This window comes from Chaetomium tenue (genome assembly GCF_020726465.1).
Source record: "Chaetomium tenue strain MPI-SDFR-AT-0079 chromosome Unknown F5144scaffold_2, whole genome shotgun sequence".
NCBI lineage: Eukaryota > Fungi > Ascomycota > Sordariomycetes > Sordariales > Chaetomiaceae > Chaetomium > Chaetomium tenue.
The window spans coordinates 4897871-4916976 of record NW_027117330.1 but is presented as its reverse complement, the minus strand read 5'-3'; the positions used below and the strand labels follow the sequence as shown (position 1 = coordinate 4916976).

General features: G+C 56.3%; 7 protein-coding genes across 7 annotated transcripts; 4 read left to right on the top strand and 3 right to left on the bottom strand.

Moving 5' to 3' along the window:
• Positions 1-1414: 1414 nt before the first annotated feature.
• F5144DRAFT_147948 (uncharacterized protein) lies at positions 1415-3686 on the top strand. Its single transcript, XM_066782447.1, has 2 exons — positions 1415-2206; positions 2273-3686. Exons 1-2 carry the CDS (start codon positions 1570-1572, stop codon positions 3601-3603), a joined length of 1968 nt encoding a protein of 655 aa, XP_066647339.1. The 5' UTR covers positions 1415-1569; the 3' UTR covers positions 3604-3686.
• Positions 3570-4093, top strand: F5144DRAFT_564860 (uncharacterized protein). Its single transcript, XM_066788450.1, has one exon. The coding sequence runs from the start codon at positions 3759-3761 to the stop codon at positions 3975-3977; it is 219 nt and encodes a 72-aa protein (XP_066647338.1). The 5' UTR covers positions 3570-3758; the 3' UTR covers positions 3978-4093.
• Positions 4094-4485: 392 nt separating this feature from the next.
• On the bottom strand, positions 4486-5475 carry F5144DRAFT_590973 (arylamine N-acetyltransferase 2; the record flags this gene model as incomplete). The annotated part of the gene is made up of 1 exon (XM_066790210.1): positions 4486-5475. One exon carries the CDS (start codon positions 5473-5475, stop codon positions 4486-4488), a length of 990 nt encoding a protein of 329 aa, XP_066647337.1.
• A 4007-nt stretch (positions 5476-9482) lies between these two features.
• Positions 9483-12389, top strand: F5144DRAFT_528534 (vacuolar segregation subunit 7-domain-containing protein; the record flags this gene model as incomplete). The annotated part of the gene is made up of 1 exon (XM_066786885.1): positions 9483-12389. The coding sequence occupies one exon, from the start codon at positions 9483-9485 to the stop codon at positions 12387-12389; it is 2907 nt and encodes a 968-aa protein (XP_066647336.1).
• A 121-nt stretch (positions 12390-12510) lies between these two features.
• On the top strand, positions 12511-13072 carry F5144DRAFT_147905 (uncharacterized protein). Its single transcript, XM_066782446.1, has one exon. It carries the CDS (start codon positions 12632-12634, stop codon positions 12998-13000), a length of 369 nt encoding a protein of 122 aa, XP_066647335.1. The 5' UTR covers positions 12511-12631; the 3' UTR covers positions 13001-13072.
• A 1281-nt stretch (positions 13073-14353) lies between these two features.
• F5144DRAFT_147830 (fatty acid desaturase-domain-containing protein) lies at positions 14354-16073 on the bottom strand. Its single transcript, XM_066782444.1, has 3 exons — positions 15576-16073; positions 15221-15499; positions 14354-15163 (listed from the first exon to the last, which is right to left on the bottom strand). The coding sequence occupies exons 1-3, from the start codon at positions 15789-15791 to the stop codon at positions 14465-14467; spliced, it is 1194 nt and encodes a 397-aa protein (XP_066647334.1). The 5' UTR covers positions 15792-16073; the 3' UTR covers positions 14354-14464.
• Position 16074: 1 nt separating this feature from the next.
• Positions 16075-17592, bottom strand: F5144DRAFT_147829 (NADP-dependent oxidoreductase domain-containing protein). The gene is made up of 3 exons (XM_066782443.1): positions 17132-17592; positions 16778-17072; positions 16075-16723 (listed from the first exon to the last, which is right to left on the bottom strand). Exons 1-3 carry the CDS (start codon positions 17402-17404, stop codon positions 16251-16253), a joined length of 1041 nt encoding a protein of 346 aa, XP_066647333.1. The 5' UTR covers positions 17405-17592; the 3' UTR covers positions 16075-16250.
• Positions 17593-19106: the final 1514 nt, after the last annotated feature.

The following is a 19106-nucleotide window of genomic DNA, read 5'->3' as shown; positions in this document are numbered from 1 at the left end:
GGCCAACGACCGGGCGGACCGGTCCGTTATCGCTGAATCCGGACGCCCTACGCATAACTCTCAAAGAGCGTTGTTAGTTTCGATGGCAAGTGCCGTCAGGTTTGTGACGTGTTCTAGAAGCACGCGACGACCTGCTGAGGAGGGGTGCTCCATGCGCGGCCCAGCAACCGATTTGGGCCGTGTTCCCGTATTCCGGGCCGGGTGTTGCATTGAATCCCAAATTATCATAATCAAACTAGAGCGGAACTCGAGGTTGCCAAAAAGTGCACCACCGACTCGCAAGCCCTCTTCATGTAGGTACTGTGTAGGTATGCCATCTCTGTACGGTGTATGTTTCAAGTTGCTCGCACCACGCAGGGAAGATCGGCCTTGTACGTATAGGTACTTCGATACGTTGAACCAGGCTGGCTGCATGATGCGCGAGGGAAGCTGCTCGTTTCGGCAAACCGCCGAGACGCCTTTGTCCATCTCCGGGCATCGAAGCAGCATTCGAGGGATCAGTGCGACCTGGAGATTCCTCGGTTCAGAGAGCGGCACCCCGTGGACAAAAAGAGCCGAACTCCAAGTGTACTTGCAGGCGCCGACGAAACCTTTGACGAAAGGAACCAAAAAGAAAAAAGAAAAAAAAAACATATTCGGGAGACCAAAATCTACTTTTTACTTACTCAATTTCTTTTATTTGATTCATTTTTCTCGGTTTCATTTACTTTTCTTTTCTCGTTTCTTTAGTATTTTTTTCTCTCTTTTCTTGATGTCCTTCTCTTTTCTTGCTTTCTTTCTCCCACCCCGAGTTCGGCTTTTTTGGCCAGAGGGAGAGCGGTCAAAGGACAGTAGTTAGCTGCAGCCGATTCTGCATGACCATCCATGCATGCAGTTAGCTCCCTAAACACTGGAGGTCGGTGGGTCTTGGCGGTGAAACAGGCGGGGGAGGAGATGGTTTGAAGACAAACACATTCGATGATAGTTGAGTACAATCTTTGTTTGAGTGTCTGCAACTTGGCTCAAAATAAAGAGAGACAACAGGGGCCATACTATGTACATACAGTGCTAGTTAGCTAAGTGCAGACAAGAAAGGCAGTTGTGCTTGTCGCTTTGCCCCTTGTCTTACAAAGAAACCTACAGGGCCTCAGGGCCTCAGGGCCTCGAGCAACATCCCGGGAAGGTTGGGGAGGGGACGAGGGGGAGAAAGGGGCCCGACAGCAAATGACCTTGATTGGACAGGCACTCCCTTGTCTCACAGCACACGTTTCCCCTGCCATGAGACCGCCACTGGCTCCAAAAGAGCCACCACCGCACCCATCGACGCCCTGTCGCCCCGGTCGAGAAAGGTTGCAGTGGGCCAGCAAATATCCTCCGCGTTTCTGCGTCCTTCCGAAGACCGCCGTTTCCCGTCCTCGAACTGTCGTTTTACACAAAACACAAACACACAAACACCACACGCAACGCAATTTTTCGAGTGGGCTGTCCAGAGTAATATTCGATACCGTGATTCAGTTCCCTTGACCGCATCGTGCGGTTTTTGCGAGCCCAGGGGTCCCGATTATCGCCCAGCGGCACCTAACTACTACCATGGCGAGCGCTGTCAAAAAGCCCCCGGCGACAGGCCGCGAGACCCCCACAGGAACGCCCCAACGGCCGGGCCAGAGAGCGTCGACACCGACGTCGGCCGGTAGTCCAGGCGCCGCTGGCGTTGCCCGGACTCGCTCGACCCGCACTGGAACTCCCGTCTCGGCACGCGCGGCCGCCCACCAGAGACGGGAGTCGATGCTGAGCAACGGCCCTACGATGAACGGCAGGGGCACTAACTCACCGGACATCGACCGCGAAGAGGCCATTCGCGCCGAGACGGTAGCCATAATAGACGACCTCAAGGAGCGGCTGGCCAAGGCTGAGTCCGGGTTCGAGTCCTACAAGCGACAGACCGAGGTGATGCAGAACAAGTTGGACGATGCGATGAAGGAGCAAGCCAAGTTGGAAGAGAAGGTTCACGAGAGCGACGAGCAGATTGAGTCCCTCAGGAACGAGAAGCGCGAGGCCGCGCGGCAGATGCGGGAAATGGAGACCATCTACGAGGGCGAGCGGAGCGCCATGATGAAGGAGAAGGACGATATGGCCAACCGCGAGGAGGAGATGCAAACCGTCATCCAGAGACTCAAGGACAGTCTGGCACAGAGGAACCTCGACGAGGACCGGCCAACAAGACAATGTACGTGCTTTCCCCCACAGCTCTTGTTATCTAGCGACCCTCACTGACTTGATTTCGTCTGAATAGCGGTGAACAGCTCGCCAAGCATCGACAACGGCAGCTTCGCTCCCCCAAGCTCGATCCAACGCAGCGACTCCCGCAACAACTCCAAGCTCCTCTTGCAAAAAGACAAGGTGATCGAGTCGCTGAGGCTTGAGCTTGCCGAGGCGCAGCTCAAGCTGGTTGAGTCGCAAAACACGGACGGCGGTCGGTTGCAGGATGTTGAGCGCCAGCTTATGGAAGCGCGCGTCGCCAATGCGAGGTTGATGGAAGACAATGAGGGCTACCAACTTCTGCTCCAGGACAAAACTCTCAAGGGGGATTTCGCCACCAACGACTTCAGCTATTCGGCCGCGTCGGCGAACCAAGACGCACTCGCTGCACTCGAGGGCCGGGCCAGCGGCACCAGTCTCGCTGACGAACTTTCGGGCATCAACGACGACCATGCCCCGGAACACGACCCCGAGCAAAGGCTCCTGGAGGCGGAGTTGAACAAGGTGAAGGATCAGAACAAGGCGTTGACTCTCTACATCAACAAGATCATTGAGCGGCTGCTGGAACACCGAGGCTTCGAGCACATTCTCGACCAATCCAACGACTTCAAAGGCCCACCAGACACCGACAAGGACCTCCCGCCACCACCTCCCCCCAAGCCCGCCGCCTCAGGCGCCTCCCTCCTCCAGCGCGCCAAATCCATGGCCATCGGCAGCGCCAGCACCGCTGCCCCTAGGCCCAAGCCCCGCCCCATGACCTTCATGCCGTCCGCCAACCTGCCCTCGGCCCTCAGCAACCCGGACACGGCGCCCAGCATCCCCATCGGCCTGTCCCGCACGACCAGCACCCGCCGCAGCAGGCCCATGAGCGACCAATACACCAACCTCCCCGGCGCCGCCAGCATCGTCAACGCCATGTACAAGGGCCCCTCCTCCTCCGACGGCCCCCTCTCCCCCTCGCTCCGCTCCAGCCAGAACTTCTTCCTCCCGCAGGGCGCCGGCAACCGCAACAGCAGCGGCGGCGGCGGCGGCGGCGGCAACTTCCCCGGCATGAAATCCGAGACGAGCAGCACCAGCGGCGACTCGGTCTCCTTCTCCACCACCACCGGCGGCGCCGACGGCCTCAGCACCCCGCCCAGCCAGGCTAGCCCCCCGCGCTCTGTCCACCACGAGAAGAACAGCACTACTTTTGCGGGCAACAAGCCCCGCCCGCTGAGGCTGGTGCAGGAGAATGTCGAGGCTACGGCTGCGGCCAATGCGGCGCGCCGTCAGAGCTGGGTGGGTTGGGCGACGAGCGCGTTTGGGAAGAAGGATGATGCGGGGGCGGGGGTGGGGCCGGGGATTGCGGAGGTTATTCGGGAGTGAGGGGGTGTGAGTTGGTGAGGCACTGAGATGTGGTGGGGGTTGAAGGAAGATTGAAGGGGATGGAGGTGGAGGTTGGGGGTGTGGCATGACATGACTGACTGGCTGGCTGACGCCTATGACTTGGCTTGTTTGTGGGTATGTATGGACCATGATCGATGATTTTTGATGGAGCGGTGGTGGGTGGGCTACATACATGGCTGTGTGGCGTGTGCGGGTGGATGGAGGCGGTTCTGGTTTGGCTGGCTAGCTGGCTGCCTAGGCAGCTTGCGTTCTGCTACCGGCCTGGGATTCGTTTTCATCTACCGGCCTCGCTCTTCTTGTCTTGTGGTGGTGGTAGTGGTGGTGGGAACGCTCATGAGTCTGTAATGCGTTGATGTATGCTCCCTGAATCATGGATGATTGATGTGTACCGACGACCACATAGGATATACGACGATGTCATGGATAGGATAGATAGATCGGTGCTTTTCATATCGTTTGCTTCATTGGCCTTTGATGCTTCCTTCGTGGTGCAATGTGGACGTGCTTGCCAGGCGGCTGTTTACTTGATCCTCTCTCCCTGGGCAACCCTTACTCTCTGGGTTGTCTAAGTCTGTGGTCCTCGGGTGTTTGCTTTCTTACATCATCTTACAGTCGAGCGGTTAGTAGCTAACAATATCACCGCCACGAGCTCACATAACGTGGGCTACCCTCTCATGGATCCGGTACGGAGTTGAGCAGGACCCTCGCCCCCCCACTCCCTCACTCTCTTACGATTACTTGCCCCCTATTACCGCCCATCTTCCCAACTCAGGCAAGGACCAGTTGAACGTGGCACACGAGAATAAACTGAAAAGTTTTCCCCTTCTATTCTATTTCTCGTACCTACCACCACTCCCTTCTCTATACCTCACCAAGCAACTCAGCCGGCCTCCCTTTTATACTCGCAGCCTCCTCCGGCGTCAAGTGAATCCCAAACAGCTCCGCCAACGTCGCCACCCTCTCCTCCTCTGTCTTGCACACCTTTACCAACCGTGTCTTGCCCGTCAGGTTCTCCTTGATAACCCCCTCCGCCATCATGACCTTCCCCACCACCTTGGCCGTGCCATCCTCCGCAACCCCCCTCAAAAACCGAATCGCCAGCGTCGTCCACGTCTGGTGACTCTCCTTCGCCTGCGAGGTATACCAATTGATATTCCCAAAATCGGCCTCCGTAAACTCAAAGCGATCATGGAACGCAAAAAACGGCACCCACTCCCTCTCCACCCCATTCCGCACCTCATACACCCACATCCTCTCCGCCCCCTCCCCCCTAAACCTCTGATTCGGAATAAACCTTCTCCCAAACCTCACCTCCTGCGTCCCAATCCCATTATGCTGCACCACCCCCTCCACCAACGGCATCGGCCGCGTCATGCCATCACCGCCGAACCCCACGTCCAGCACGTACTTGGCCGCCTCCCCCGGCACGCTCACAATGTTCACCAGATGCACCCAGCCCGTGTAGGCCTCGCCCTGCGGGACGCCGGCCACGCGCGGACGGATGCGCACGCCGGCGAGGTAGGCGTCGCTGAAGCCGAGGGCCCGCAGCATGTGGTTGAAGAGGATGGAGTTCTCCATGCAGTAGCCGCCGCGGCCGCGGTTGGCGGTGATCATTTTGGTGAAGAGGGCTTGGGGGTTGAGGTTGATGCTGTGGGTGGGGGAGTAGTGGATGGAGAGGTTGTCGTAGGGGATGGTGGTGATTTGGTGGGTGAAGAGGGTGGTGAGGTAGGTGAGGTTGAGGGTGGGGTTGGCGGAGGGGTGGAAGGAGGGTGGGAGGCCGATGTGCGTGAGGTAGGCCGCTACTTGGGCGGGCGTGTAGGCTGAGTCTGGGGTGAGGACGGGCGAGTCCATGGTGATGGTTAAGGATGGTTGGTGAGTGAGGGTGGCCGATGTGTGTGCTACTTTAGAGAGAGACTATCGGGTCTCACAGAGGGTTGTTTACACCTTTGACTTGTCGTATTCTCTTGAAACTTGGGGACTTTATTTACTTGAGTCGTGAGTCACCCAACCTCGGTTTCGGCCATCGGACCGGTTGTCGGAGGGCGTAAGGCGTCATTCTCGCAGAAGGAGGGTATCCCAGTCATGGTTCCTTTTATGCGTATTTGTTTCAAGATATTCGAAACTTGAAGTGAAAGAGTAACCTCACTTGAGAAACTTCGATAAGATAATAAACCAACTCTCGCTTTAGAGCATGGAAGGGACTGGTGCCAATTACCTAGCCCGGAGCATAAGCCTCTGGGTTTCGTAAAACTAATTTACCCTCAACCTGGAGTACCACATGCTCGTTCAGTTGAACCAAGTATTTTGATGAGAATCTATTAAGATCAAGAGATTGGGACTGGTTCTGGGAGTTGTTTCTCCAACCGAAATGATGTTCGACTGGGGTTCATAGCCATCCCTAACCCTTTCTAAGAGGAACAATAACACCGCCAACACCTTGACAGAACTAGGCTCACGGACGTGGACGGCGAGAAAGGCTCGGTCTAGCCGGTAGTACTTCGTACATGCCAACAAAATGACCTCACAATCTACGACGGGTGAATAACTGGATTTACTCAGTACCTCGGCATCTTCTCTGACTCGCTTCTTGGCCAGTCCCAACCCGGGAAGAGCACATCATCAGCGCATTCCCTAAACGGGACATCGCGAGAGCACAACCCTAAACAGGACTGTGGGGGGCACCGGGCAGCTAATGGACTTCAATCTCTGGAATGCAAGACCTTCAAACCAGCAGCATCTCTCAGCCCTACCCAGATCTTCAACCCATCAGAGCCGACAACGAGCCCACGTTCCTGGCATGGAGTGTGGGGGACCGACCAGAGACAGCATCGCCAACTCAGGGACTCAGAGATTTGGAAGATGTGTGTGGGAGTTCAGACAAACGACTGCTGCATCGTGGCGGCGCCGAGCGAGTGACAAGCGCGGGTTCCTGCGCGGGCTGGGTCAGAACGAGCGCCGGTTCGGGTGATGGCGGGCATGCGCCGCTCGGCCAAATCCCAAGAATAGGAGCGGGGGGGCTGCGGCGGACGGGAGTGCCCTCCAGAAGAAGCCTCAGAGGTTATCAGCCCAACCCAAACCCACCCGCAGCTCTATTTGTCGCACAGCCTTTCGGAGAACCAAGCCCTTCGACACGTCGCACTTGGGTGGGTGTCAGCCGTGCAACCACTGCGTGAATGCCCCATGGGGATTGGTGCGTCGTGGGTCTTGGGGAAGAAAAATTGATTCCCGCCCGCACCACGTGTCACACGTCTGTTGGTATCGGTTTCGAATTCAAGAAAGAGTCTTGCGCGGTTTTGAGATTTGCACGAACCACTGGGGTTCTCGGTTTCGGAGAAGCAGGCACGAACGCAGGCAGGTGACGGTGGGCCGCTTGAGGACCTAGAAACGAAACAAGTTCTTCTGTTCTTCCTGCGCCGCTTCTCCCTGGAACCGGTCTGTAGGGAACGGAGAAGTTTGCTTCGGAGCAAACATGGTGCTCGCCCCTGTGAGAATCTGACGATTCTGACCGTCCCTTGCATCGGGCCAACGGCGTGGTGGGGTCGCGTCGGCCCATGCCGGAAACTGTCAGCTCCCCCGGATCCTCCGGACGGAGTCGCAAGACGGAGGGGCGGATCTCGTCGTCATCAGCCCATTACTTAGAGCAAGAACAAGAAGCTCTGCATTCGCTGGGCATCAGGCAGCCGTGCCAGCATCGTTGTACCAAAGGTCTCCCCGGCGTTCCCTTCGCGGTTTTGTCAGCGAGGACAAAAGCAATGGCTGATGACACCCAAAATGCTGGATTGTGGCGCGTTGCGGTGTGCCACCGTCCACTTGTCCGCCTGTGAGAGGCTGATGCGTCTCACGAATATCACGCTTGATAGACCTGTACTTCCCATTCTCTTTCTCATCGCGGGAAGGATGCCTACCGGCGGGTGTTTCTCAACTCCGCCGCTTCAAGTCTGAACTCTCGCCGAGTCTCGTCCGATGGTTGATGGTCTTAATTGGGTGTTTAGACGAAAATGGACTTTCGTTAGAGGCAAAGCGCTGATCCTCCTTGATGAGGAGACCGGGCAACGGTCATCTAACTAGCTCACGTGGGGCGGCCGTTGAGCGAGCTGCTGCTTCGAAGATCGTTCACGAATCAAATCACCAACCGATCTATTGACGGTTTTAGCTTCGTGAGCAAGAGCAAAACAAACCAGCGTGGTCGGCCTGGCAAACACCCGCTCGCTCCGGAAACCGATTCTGCATCCGAGGAGATGAGTTGCAAAGACTCAAGCGAGCCCTCAATTACGACACAACAAAGTTATTGTTGACGGACAAGTGGCGAGATGAGATCTGAACCAAAAAGTTGGGTTTGGGTGCATCTGGGGCGGCCCGTCTTGTCCAACCCGATCTTCGGTTCCCTGAAAACTGGAAAGAGAGTGCAATTCTAAGCCGTCATGGGTCGACAGCTGGACCAGTCGTGCTAGTCGTCACTGACCGGTCAAACCGCTGCAACGCTGCGCTGAACAGAATTCCTCAAACAATTAGCAAAAAAATGGAATATCGTGACTCCAAAATGTCGTCATTATTTGTTGTGCGCAGACTCTGCCGCTTCCGATCTGTCGGCCATGTTACGCTAACTGCCCATCGACGGCTGGCGGCCCCGTTTGAAAGAATGTCCCGCCCTAACAGCACCGTTGAAATGGAGCAGAGCCTTTCTTCTTCTGGGGCGTTCTCCCTTCGGATTTGGCGGGGAAGAAATTCTGGAACCAGAGCAAGTGGGGCGTTACCGAAGTTCCAGCGACTTGCGGTGAGACGCACGCTACCTGCCAATACTTGATCACCTGGTTATTTCCGCGGGGTTTTTGTGGGAAGTTACCACCGCGCTTGTACTCTTTCGCTCACCCAGGTACCAGGGATCTTACACCACCTTGGGCTGAGAAGCGTCGCCTCTGACATTCGCACTGTAACCTTCGTACTGTGCCACTGCCAGGCACCGGGACCTTGCGGAGCAAGTCTTCCGTCAGTAATTGCCTTTGGAGCGTTTCAAAGTAGCATCCTCCTCGTAGCCGGGTGAACAGTAGCATCATCACAATTTTTCGAGAAACGAGGCCTGCGGAACTGCAGAGTGATTGGAGTGACAAGGAAGGGGAAAGCAACTTAAGAAAATCTCAATTTTGGTGCCGGATTGCGCCGTTTTGGCCCGTCAACTGCCGCGCAGGCCATTTCAGGCTTCGTCCCAGTGCTCGGGTCCCCCGAAGCGAGAAGTCCAAACCCAAAACGGGCGAAGGGCGGGCCAGCGCACCACTGCCACCCACCTTCTTCCCCCGGGCCGTTCAGATTTCCCCACTGTGTGCGTGCCTGCAACAACACAATTGCACGGAAGCTTGGTGGGCGTTCTTGGACCTGGGCCAACGACATCATCCAACCCAATTCTTGTGCTCCATCATTCTCCCTCTACACATCGAATCCCGCGCCGCCCGACCCTGTCTGGTCAACAAAGCAGTTGCCTGCTTCTGTCAACAAATGAGAGACCCTTGATATCGCCGACCATCCGTCAATCGCTCACTTTTCCTGCCCCCCCAAAGAGCAGGTGAGCACCTGCAACGCAATAGCACCCCGACAAGCATCGACAAGCATCACCCACGCCGAGACCCCGTTGCACGACACACCCGCAACACACCACACAAACCCCCAACCCCACTGGGGCTATCGTTCCCGCCCACGACAGCCTCCGTTTACGCCCTGGGCGGGTTGTATCCATTCGTTGGCCCCGGCAGACTTGTGGCCTATACCCAACCCGCGACGACTAGGCGTGGCATGTGTGGCTCAGAACGAGCCTCCATCCCCCTCATCCTATCCACTCCAACCAGTGCCGGTGCTCGCATGCAGACATGGACAAGTCACCAAACATATCGCCCGGGACGTCGGAAGTCCCTGATGCCAGCCAGGATGCCCACCCCACGTACACCCGCGAATCGTCTGCCAGCACGGCGACAATAACCCCAATGACCGAGTCGGGGCCGTCCAAGTTCACGTCACAGGCATCTGCCACGTCCACTTCGTCGTCCGCCGCGCCTTCTCCCCTCGTATCACGCGAGCCATCTCCCACCAGGCCATTGTCAAGGACCGCAACTTCGCGCACTTCATCAGCGAATTCAGGAATCCGCTCGAGGAAGAACAGCCAGCAAGATCTCAGCCCTTCGCGATCCGCAAAGCAGGCAAACGGCCCATCAGCACCAGGGTCCAAATCACTCTCCTCCGCCAACACCCCGACTCTCCTCCCATCTACCTCGGATCCGAGCTCTAATGCGGGCGCACCCGTCAAATCACCCACCACAATGGACCATTTGCGAGAGTCGCCCAGATGGCCCGTGTCCCCGAGGTTACGATCTCCACCGCCCATCCTCCAGAAGCCAAATATCGGGTTACCGAGAAGGCCAGAACCAGAGACTCCCCTGATTAACGTCCAGCGCGCCACCCCGCCGATGCCGCCTCCTGGGGACTTGCCATCCGACACGGACCCCGAAGACCTCCATATTGCAACCGGCGGGAGGACACCAGCGCGCGGGGGAGGCGGTAGTACATCGACCCTCGAGACCGTGCAGGAAGTCAGCCCGATAGGATCCCCACGAGCCCCAACGGACTCGATACACGAGAAAATCGACGACAGCATGACTCCGGAGATGTCGCAAGCAGATTCCGTCGGCCTCGGTCTCTCTCAGAACGGAGAGGGAAGGACAAGCGCGGGGGATAGCGGAAGCGAGACCGACAACACGAAGACCGGGCGGCGGAGCGGAGCGATAAGCGCGCCTCCTCTGACGTCCAGGCAGTCGAGCACATGCATCAAGCAGGGTGTCACCAAAAGCAAGACCGGTGAGGCGTCGTTGCAGAGCATGACGGTGGAGACAGAGACGGTGACGTCCATTCCACAAGCCCCGCTCGTGCCGGGTACCGGAGGGCAAGGGTCGACCGTCAGTCTGCGCACAAAGGCGAGCACAGAAACGATACGACCAAAGAAGGAGAAGAAGAAGCCGGCACGGAAGACACCCACCGTGACGGCCGGCAATGGTGAGCCACCAAATTCAGCTGCTTTATTCCCCCGGTTGCGCCATTACCAGTCCATGGGATCAGTCGTCTCATCGACCGAGAATAAGTGTCTCTCGCCGACAAAATGCCACCACGACGAAGGAGATAGTCGCTCTCGTCGAACCCACTCCCGCAGGCAGAGCATGGTCATGTACCAGATGAGCAACTTACTGACAAGACATCGCTTAGCGTCGTCCAAGGCGGATATCTTCGAGGCCAAGGTCGCGAGTGCCGTCGAAGAAGCGAACTCGTCCGACTCTGACGAGACCTTCGTCTACGATTCTAACCCTCCAGATGCCCGCGAGCGGCCCATGCGTTTCCACTCGCGGACCCCGAGCACCACCTCGATGGCCAGCCAGATCGACCGCGCCGGTATGCGCTCGATCCACGCCGTCATGGAGAGCAACGGCCAGCCGGTCGTGCCCAAAAAGAGCATGAAGTTTGTAAACTCGTCGGCCACCAACGGCCACAGCGACAGCGGCTTCGCCGAGGACGACGGCAGGGGAACCGGGAGGAGCAACGCCGGCTCAGGTCGGGGAACCGCCCGCCACCACCACCACTTCGGCCGCTGGGGCCGCAACGGCGGTGGCAACGGCCACCCCTCTTTGTTCGCCGAGCATGGTCCGTTCGGTGGATCACTAGCTCAGGGGAATTTGAACTCGCGACAATCGTCTGCACCCCCGAGCCCTCGATTCGCGAACCGTCCTGTTGCCGGAGTGAACGGCAAGCGGGGGACACACCTATCGGTAGGCTATGATCTTGACGACACCACAGGTGCCGACGACGAGACAACGCCTCTTATCGGGTCTGGGACGGTACGATCATCACGCTCTGGTAGGAGCCGGAGGGGCGGCCACTCCCTGCGCTCTATCGAGGCGCAGACCTACCACCGCTCGGCGCCCTCGGTCCTCAACCGGTTCGCGAGCTGCCTCGTCCTCACCGTCATGCTTCTCCTCGTCGTCTCAGGTGCCATCGGGTTCATGTTTGCCACATCCCAACCGCTCACTGGCATCCAGCTCGTCTCGATGGACCACGTCGTGGCGAGCCAGCAGGAGCTGATGCTCGATCTCACCATCAAAGCCCATAACCCGAACGTCGTCGTCGTCGTCGTCGACTCGGCCGACATCGAAGTCTTCGCCAAGTCCCCGCACGCCATGACCGACTCGGAATGGTGGCGCCACACCCACCCAGGCGAGATCGGCCCACCACCGCCTCGCAGGCCGGTCAACGACAAAATAGAAGCCAGCAGCGGCAACACAATGCAAATTCTCGAGGCCGAACCGGACCCCTCCCCGCCCGACGATGCGGCGCCCAACATGCGGCTGGGCACCATCACGGGGTTCGACAGCGCGCTCTCGTTCGAGGGCTCCTTCTTCCACAAGGGCATCTCGTACTCGAGCGGCGAGGTGCGCCTGCAGAACCCCGGCAACGGCACCTACGGTGGCCAGGAGCGCTGGGAGCGCATCCTCGACGACGAGTTCACCCTCATCCTCAAGGGCGTCCTCAAGTACACCCTGCCCCTCAGCCAGCGCGTCCGCACCGCTACTATCTCGGGCAAGACGACCGTCAAGCCTAATGCTGCCAATGACCCGCCCGGTTTGCCCCCTAATGGGACTAAGGGCGGTGGTGGTGGCGGTGGTGGTGGTGGTGATCATGGCGTTCCCACCAAGGGAGATGGTGATGGGGAGGTCACGATTTCTGTTGCTTTGTAGAAAGCGGGGTTTTGTCAAACCCTGCGTCCAGCGACGCAAATCTTTTTCCTTTGTTTATTATGACTGATTGTGGTCAAGATCTTTGCAGACTTGGTTTTCTTGTTTTTTCTGGTTTGGGTTGGGTTGGGACTTGGGACCTTTGGAGGCATGAGGGGGGAAATTGGCGTGGGGTTGATTTGGAGCGGGTTCTGTATACTGACTTGACTGACTGAATCGGGGGAAGCGTGCATGGCGTGGTGGGCATGGTACTAGGGACAAAATCATCTTTGTTTTTTTTTACACCCCTTTTCTCTTTTTCTCTTTTTTTCTTCCCCCTTCTCCTCGTCTCCTTCCTGAAGAATGGAGTGCTGGAGCGGGAGTTGGTAGGCGGGTTTCTGGGGGCGTTCTTTTGCTTGTTTTCGTGGTTGGGTGGATGGGTGGAGAGACGCATAAAAAGGCACTCGACACATACTAGGAGAGACAGAAAGAGAAAGAGAGAGAAAGAAGCGATTTTGTTGATGGTGATTACGTTACGTCTTTCCAGCCTTTTTCTTCCTTATTCTTTACTCCGTTTTCTTTCCAGGATGAAGTTTCCCGTCAGCGGGAGCAGGGCAGATTTCATGATGATTTAAGCGGGGGCGCCTGGGTTTTATGGCTGGACGGACGGACGGCGGTTTCTCTGTCTCTTGTGTTTGTTTAGGGTTCCTTTTTTAAATCACAACTGCCTCAGGGCCCGGTCACGAGACGATTATGATGGGAGCCGAAGCTGTTTTTTATTACCTGTATTTTTCTTCGCTTTCCTTCCTCCTAGATGGCCGGTTCATTGGTATTAGGCCAACACCTCTGGCGAGCGCCGAGTGGTGTAGAAGGAGTTTGCTGGTTGGAAGCAGCTGGTGGGTAAACACTGAGCAGAGAGTCGGTAAATGAAGACGCATTAGACGTGCTTCTCTCTTTTCCCTCCTTCTGTACCAGTTTTCGTTTTTCCTTCCTTCCACCAGTTTCTCAAAGTCGCCCCCTACCCTACCATCTATTCAACCTAGGTCTCATACAGTCTTGTTTTCCCTACCACAATTTACACGACGAACTAATCCACACCTTTGTTTTCATGTTTCACATCCATTCAACAAAACCACATTTTCCTTCCAATCTGATGATGTATGTGGGTTTAGATGTCTCGGACACAGAGTCAATAAATGATAGTCACGAGTTCATGAAATGGACAGGAAAAAAGAAAGGGGCTTGCGGGACTTAGCTATCAATATATTGTCTTTTGTATTTGTTCCAAGTCCCACGAAGATACCGAGCACAGATCGGTTGTGCTTGTGCTCGTGCTTGTGTTTGTGTATGTGTATTTGCTGGTGATGGGTGATATCTCATGGTGCTCAAGGTGTCAAGTTAAGGTTGGGTTGCTGGGGATTGTTGGGGGTGGCAAAAAGGCCGTGCTGGGGTCTCAACTCTGTGGTTTGTGTCCCAGGGCCTGTGACTTGGGGTATCTTGTTGAGTAAAAGACAAGATAAATGCCGTGCCTCGCGGTCCAGATACCACTCTCTACATCTTCACCATGGCCACGAATATAAACGAGGGTGTTCCTGGCAACTTTGCGCGAAACACGCACGCCCGACCCGTGGAGTTGTTGCCTGTGTAGAGAAACCGAAGCTGGCCCCTTATACGGTGATGTGTCTCACCAATCCGCGATGTGGAACTGACCAGGCACAAGAACTCGGGGTATTTGTAAGGGGGGGGACTGTTGAGGGATGGCAATTTGTTGTGACCCGTTTCACCCACAGTCCATGAGTGAGGTGATGTCGCCAGTGACTTTTCGGTCGTTTTCCCAAGAAAATGACCGTTTTGAAGTAAGACTTTATTGAGTTGCATGACCCAGCTCGGGTTGCTGCGGTCTACATATTACTTTGACAATGAGACTGCCGCAACCAGCCTGAGACATTACGCGCATGATCCCAAGGGGTCTCATATATTATGCGATATCTGACAACTCAAGGCGAACACAAAACCCATCGTACATGCACCATTACCAAGTCTATAACCCACTCAACAGCCAAAACGATGCCAGAAAACCAGCTGCAGCAACCCGCGCTTCATGCCTCAATCTCATCCTCCTTCCAGTCCGCCACCTTCGCCTTGACGGTCCCTCCTCCGACCACTCTCCCGCCCTGCTTCCTCTTGACGCGGCACCGCATGCCAATCTCCTCGTCAAAAATGAAGCGCCACAGCACGTAGGTCCAGCTGCGATGCTGCGGCAGGTCGGCGTAGAACTCCTTGGCCATCTCGCGCAGCACGGGCAGGCGGGTCCAGGGGATGGCCGGGAAGTCGTGGTGCTCGTTGTGCAGGCCGACGTTGTACGTGACCAGGTTCAGCGGGCCGTAGTAGCTGAAGGTCTCGGGGACGGGGATGTTGTTGCCCGGCTGGCGCGCCTCGGGCATGATCTTCTCGTAGACGTAGTGCTCGGCGATGAAGTGGCCCGCCGTCGGGTGCAGCGAGCCGGCCAGGAAGGAGGAGAGCAGCAGGTAGAGGACGGAGTGGAAGGTGAAGTAGCCCGGGAGGAGGCACGCGAGGGCGTAGTCGAACCCGAGTTGGACGGCGACGTTGAGGCCGTGCACCCAGGTGAAGGGCACGCGGTAGACGGTCATGGGCCGGAGGGCGTAGAAGAAGATCTGGAAGGTGCAGAAGAAGGCCTTTCCGAGGATCGAGTCGAGGAAGACAGCTTCGAAGGCAGTAGGGAGGTCGGTGTCCAGGCCGTCGACACCGAGGGACTTGTGGTGCGTGAGGTGGTAGGGCTGGGAGGGTCAGTATTTTGTTTGTGGGACAGCGACATGGATAAGTAGGTAGCATACCCTGAACGAAGCGCTGTATGGGACGGCAATGGGTAGGTTGGCAAAGATGGCAAATAGTCGGTTGGCCATGGGCGACCTGAAGGCGAGGTTGTGGGAGATCTCGTGGATGGCGAGGAACAGATTCTGGTTCGAGGTGGCGCCGAAGACGTATGCCACTGCCCAGAACTTCCATGACCAGAAGGAGGTGTCGCGCAGGAGGTGGGCGAGAAGGATTTGGAGGCCAACGACACCGGCAACGACATATTTGGTCAGGGGCTCGGGACCGCACAGTTTGGTTACCTATAATGGAAACAAACGAACTGTCAGTTAACCTAGTCGTTAATGAAGATATACACAGAAACAATGCTAGACTTACCTCGGGATGCGCCTTGATGATGGCAAGGCGCCTCGTCCGATGTGGCTCCTCGGTGTAGGTCCAGAAGAAGTCGCGGTAGCTCGCATCATCGACTTGTGCTTCAGCTTCCGGAGCTGCACCGTTCGCGCTGCCGTTTACTTGCCCGTTTACCTTGCCATTGGCGGGTTCCCTCCTCTTCGAAGCGCCGTTAGTAGTTGCTGTCACGGAGCGAGCCATCGTATTCGAGGAGAGGCCGAAATTTGACGGCGGCCTGCTTGTGGGAGTTGACCGAAACAAGCGACAGCACCGTGAAGTTGAAACTTGAAAGTCAGGTCCATCGGCAACTTCCACTGCAATATTTCACCGCCCCTGGTACGCGTGGCTATCGTAGGGGTCGAAGCGGGGCTTTCCCCTGGCTGTTAGCGGGGCATCCAATCTGGGGACCAATTGAACCTTTCAAAGTCGCTCGTGTCCGTGCATCCACTTCCAACTTGGATCGAAAAGGGGACTGATCGTTCCAGAAACCAATCTTGGTGGGCTGTCCCCTGTCCAAATCATACCATGTTTGCTGGGTTGCCATCTTGTTGCATCCTCATCCTCAACTTGCACAACGATATCAATGGCTTTCGAAGCAAGGACAATGGATTTTGAGTGTTTTTATTTTCTTGTTTCCCCCTACACTAATCTTCCCCTTCCCTAATACCGCATCGTGACTGTCGGCGGCTTGTTGTTGAGGATCTCGTCAATCTCCTTCATAATCTCGGGCGTCAACTTTTTGTACGCCCGCACCGCCTCGATGTTCTCGTAGACCTGCGCCTGGCTGCTGGCGCCCGTGATGGCGGAGCTCACGTTGGGGTTTGCGAGCACCCACGCGAGAGCCAGCACGCTCTGCTTGACTCCCAGCCTCTCCGCGATCGGCTCCAGCTTGCTGACCGTGTCGGCCATGGCCTGGAACTCGGCCTTGCCCGTCTGCTTCCAGAACCCGGCGATGAACTCGACCTGCGTCTGCGCAAACCGCGACCCGTCCGGAATGCCGTTCTTGTACTTGCCCGACAAGATGCCCTGTCGCATGGGCGAGAAGACTGTCAGGCCAAGACCGACCTCGCGGTACAGGTGTGCGTACTCCCTCTCAACTTGGATGCGCTCGAGCATGTTGTAGCGCGGTTGTTCTGTTCCGGTTAGCTACCCAGTCGCCCTTCACTCAGAGCGAGGCATCCACGTACCCATCACGGGGCCGATCAGCCCCAGCTTGTCGGCGTACCGCCATGCTTGTGCGATCTCATCGGCGTTCCACTCCGAAGTGCCCCAGTACAGCGCCTTGCCCGTGTTGATCAGGTGGTTGAAGGCGCGCACCGTCTCCTCCATGGGCGTGTGCCGGTCCGGGCGATGAGCGTAGATCAGGTCGACATACTCCAGCTGCAGCCTCTCGAGCGACTGGTTCATGCCCTCGATGACGTGCTTGCGCGACAAACCCCGGTTGTTGACTTTGCTGTTGCTAAAAGCGTCGCCCCAGTAGAGCTGAGGAACGGTCAACATTGGGACCGAGAGTCTGAGCCATGCTAGTGAGGGTTGGTTACCTTGGTGGAGATGACGATGTCGTTCCTCTTCCATTCGTACTTTTTGATGGCCTCGCCCATCACCTTCTCGGACTCGCCCTCGGCGTATCCTTCGGCACAGTCGAAGAAGTTGACGCCGCAGTCGTAGGCGGCCTTCATGCAGGCGTACGTCCCTTCGCGGTCGACATGCCCGCCGTAGGTTAACCAACCACCGAGGGAGATGGCCGACACTTGAAGGCCGGAGCGGCCCAGGAAGCGGTATTCCATCTCGGGGAGGTTGTCAGGTTTCGACATGGTTGATGTGCGTTGAGCTGATGGTTGGTGTTTGGGTTTGGGCAAGATGTCAAGGTCGAGTTTGTGACCAAAGCTTAATGCCTCAGCTCTTTAAAGGCCCCCGAGCAAGTTTGATCGACCTTGTGTTCCGGACCAAGTGGTGTTACAGAATCAATAGGGCCGATATACCTGCATGATGGGTTGCGGGGTGTTTGCTCCCCGCTGCTACCCCTCCGCTGGGTCCAGGGTTGGCCTTGCCAACGACCATCACGCTCCTTCTGAATGAATCTCTATTGGATCTGGCGATCCAGCGAGGCTGCATCAGGATTACAAACTTCATGCTTCTTTAGGCTTCTTTTCCGGCGAGAAGGGCCGTATGGAGACAAACAAGTTGGAGCTAACGGTTGAGCAGTCCAAGATTCCATTTAGCCGCCACAACAACTTTCATCTCCATCTTTCGGCGTGACTCAAAAGAGGCAGCTGGGATATCAGACCCCAAACTAGAAATTCTACAACCAAGGTCGCAAGAAACAAGAACTGAATGATCTGCAGAGCGCATCTTACACCGCATGAGGAGGCAGTAATTGCCTTTGTAATCTGTGCGCCTAACGGCCAGCAAGGCCCAGTGCTTAGACAGACAGATGGGAGAAAGCGCTCTTTTAAGACCCATCTTGCCAAGGCTTTATCTCTCCTGTTGCCACAGTGAGATTGCCCAAGTTGGCACCGGTCTGGAACAGTTCACACACATACATACACACGTACATACACGCACAATGCAATTTGATTCTTATTTTTGAGAAATGCGGTGATGGCAAGATCCTGCCTGTCTAGGCATTTAATTTCTCACCCTGGTTCAGTTTCAGGCCCAGAAGGCACTCAGGAGAGACCGTGTGCTGTGATAACTCGCACAGTAACATCCCTGGATGATTGTTTACTTTGCCCCTTTTTGTCCATTGCTGGGACTAAAACACCAAAGAATTATCGCCAGATCTGAATCACAGCCAACACTTCATCACATTGACTGCCCGACCTGGTGTGTGGTGGACGAACTGCGCCTTCCTTTCTTGGGTCAAATTTGCTACGAGAAATCATTCCAAAAAATGGAAGTCACATCACCTGTGCCAACATGCTCCTTCCCAATGCCTCGCCGAGAGAGCACAGATCGTCCGACGACCTCTTCCTCACTTGGGGCTTAGAATCTGATCTTGCAAGCACAATTTTCTTTGTTGCCTTTTTTCTGCAAAATCCCCCCACTATCCCACCTGGCTGCTTTTCTGCCGCCCTCTTTTTCTGCTCTTCTTCGCTCTCACCACCAACTTCGAGAAAATACAGACGCTCGACACCTCGGTTGTCGATCGACTGACTCGAGGCTTTTATCAGAACAGGTAAGCTCATCGCCTCCTTCCCACTCTTTTCTTCATCTGGTTTTCGGCAATCGCGCCGTGGTTGCCGCATCCCGCAAATCGCAACCAGTCGGTCGCTCTCTCTTCGAAACCAAGAGCGTCATCTCTTTTCGACTTGGGAGTTTATCTGACACCAATATTGTAGGCACTTTACAAACTCAAACACCGAACCATCATGTCCTGGGACAACAACTGGGGCGGCGGTGGCGGCGCTGCTGCTGCTGCTACCGATTCCTGGGGTACCGGCAATGCCAACGGCGACGATTGGAATGGCGGTTCCGGCGCTGCCGCAGGCGGCGACAGCTTCGGCGCAGAGAACG

What these genes read in the sequence shown, in the direction of transcription:
- F5144DRAFT_147948 (XM_066782447.1), top strand. Translation starts at nt 1,570, where the DNA reads ATGGCGAGCGCTGTCAAAAAGCCCCCGGCGACAGGCCGCGAGACCCCC. An exon ending in GGACCGGCCAACAAGACAAT is followed by an intron (nt 2,207 to 2,272) that starts GTACGTGCTTTC and finishes TCGTCTGAATAG; the next exon opens with CGGTGAACAGCTCGCCAAGC.
- F5144DRAFT_564860 (XM_066788450.1), top strand. Translation starts at nt 3,759, where the DNA reads ATGATTTTTGATGGAGCGGTGGTGGGTGGGCTACATACATGGCTGTGT.
- F5144DRAFT_147905 (XM_066782446.1), top strand. Translation starts at nt 12,632, where the DNA reads ATGGTACTAGGGACAAAATCATCTTTGTTTTTTTTTACACCCCTTTTC.
- F5144DRAFT_147830 (XM_066782444.1), bottom strand. Translation starts at nt 15,791, where the DNA reads ATGGCTCGCTCCGTGACAGCAACTACTAACGGCGCTTCGAAGAGGAGG. An exon ending in TCATCAAGGCGCATCCCGAG is followed by an intron (nt 15,500 to 15,575) that starts GTAAGTCTAGCA and finishes TTTCCATTATAG; the next exon opens with GTAACCAAACTGTGCGGTCC. An exon ending in CATACAGCGCTTCGTTCAGG is followed by an intron (nt 15,164 to 15,220) that starts GTATGCTACCTA and finishes TGACCCTCCCAG; the next exon opens with CCCTACCACCTCACGCACCA.
- F5144DRAFT_147829 (XM_066782443.1), bottom strand. Translation starts at nt 17,404, where the DNA reads ATGTCGAAACCTGACAACCTCCCCGAGATGGAATACCGCTTCCTGGGC. An exon ending in ACATCGTCATCTCCACCAAG is followed by an intron (nt 17,073 to 17,131) that starts GTAACCAACCCT and finishes ACCGTTCCTCAG; the next exon opens with CTCTACTGGGGCGACGCTTT. An exon ending in GCTGATCGGCCCCGTGATGG is followed by an intron (nt 16,724 to 16,777) that starts GTACGTGGATGC and finishes TAACCGGAACAG; the next exon opens with AACAACCGCGCTACAACATG.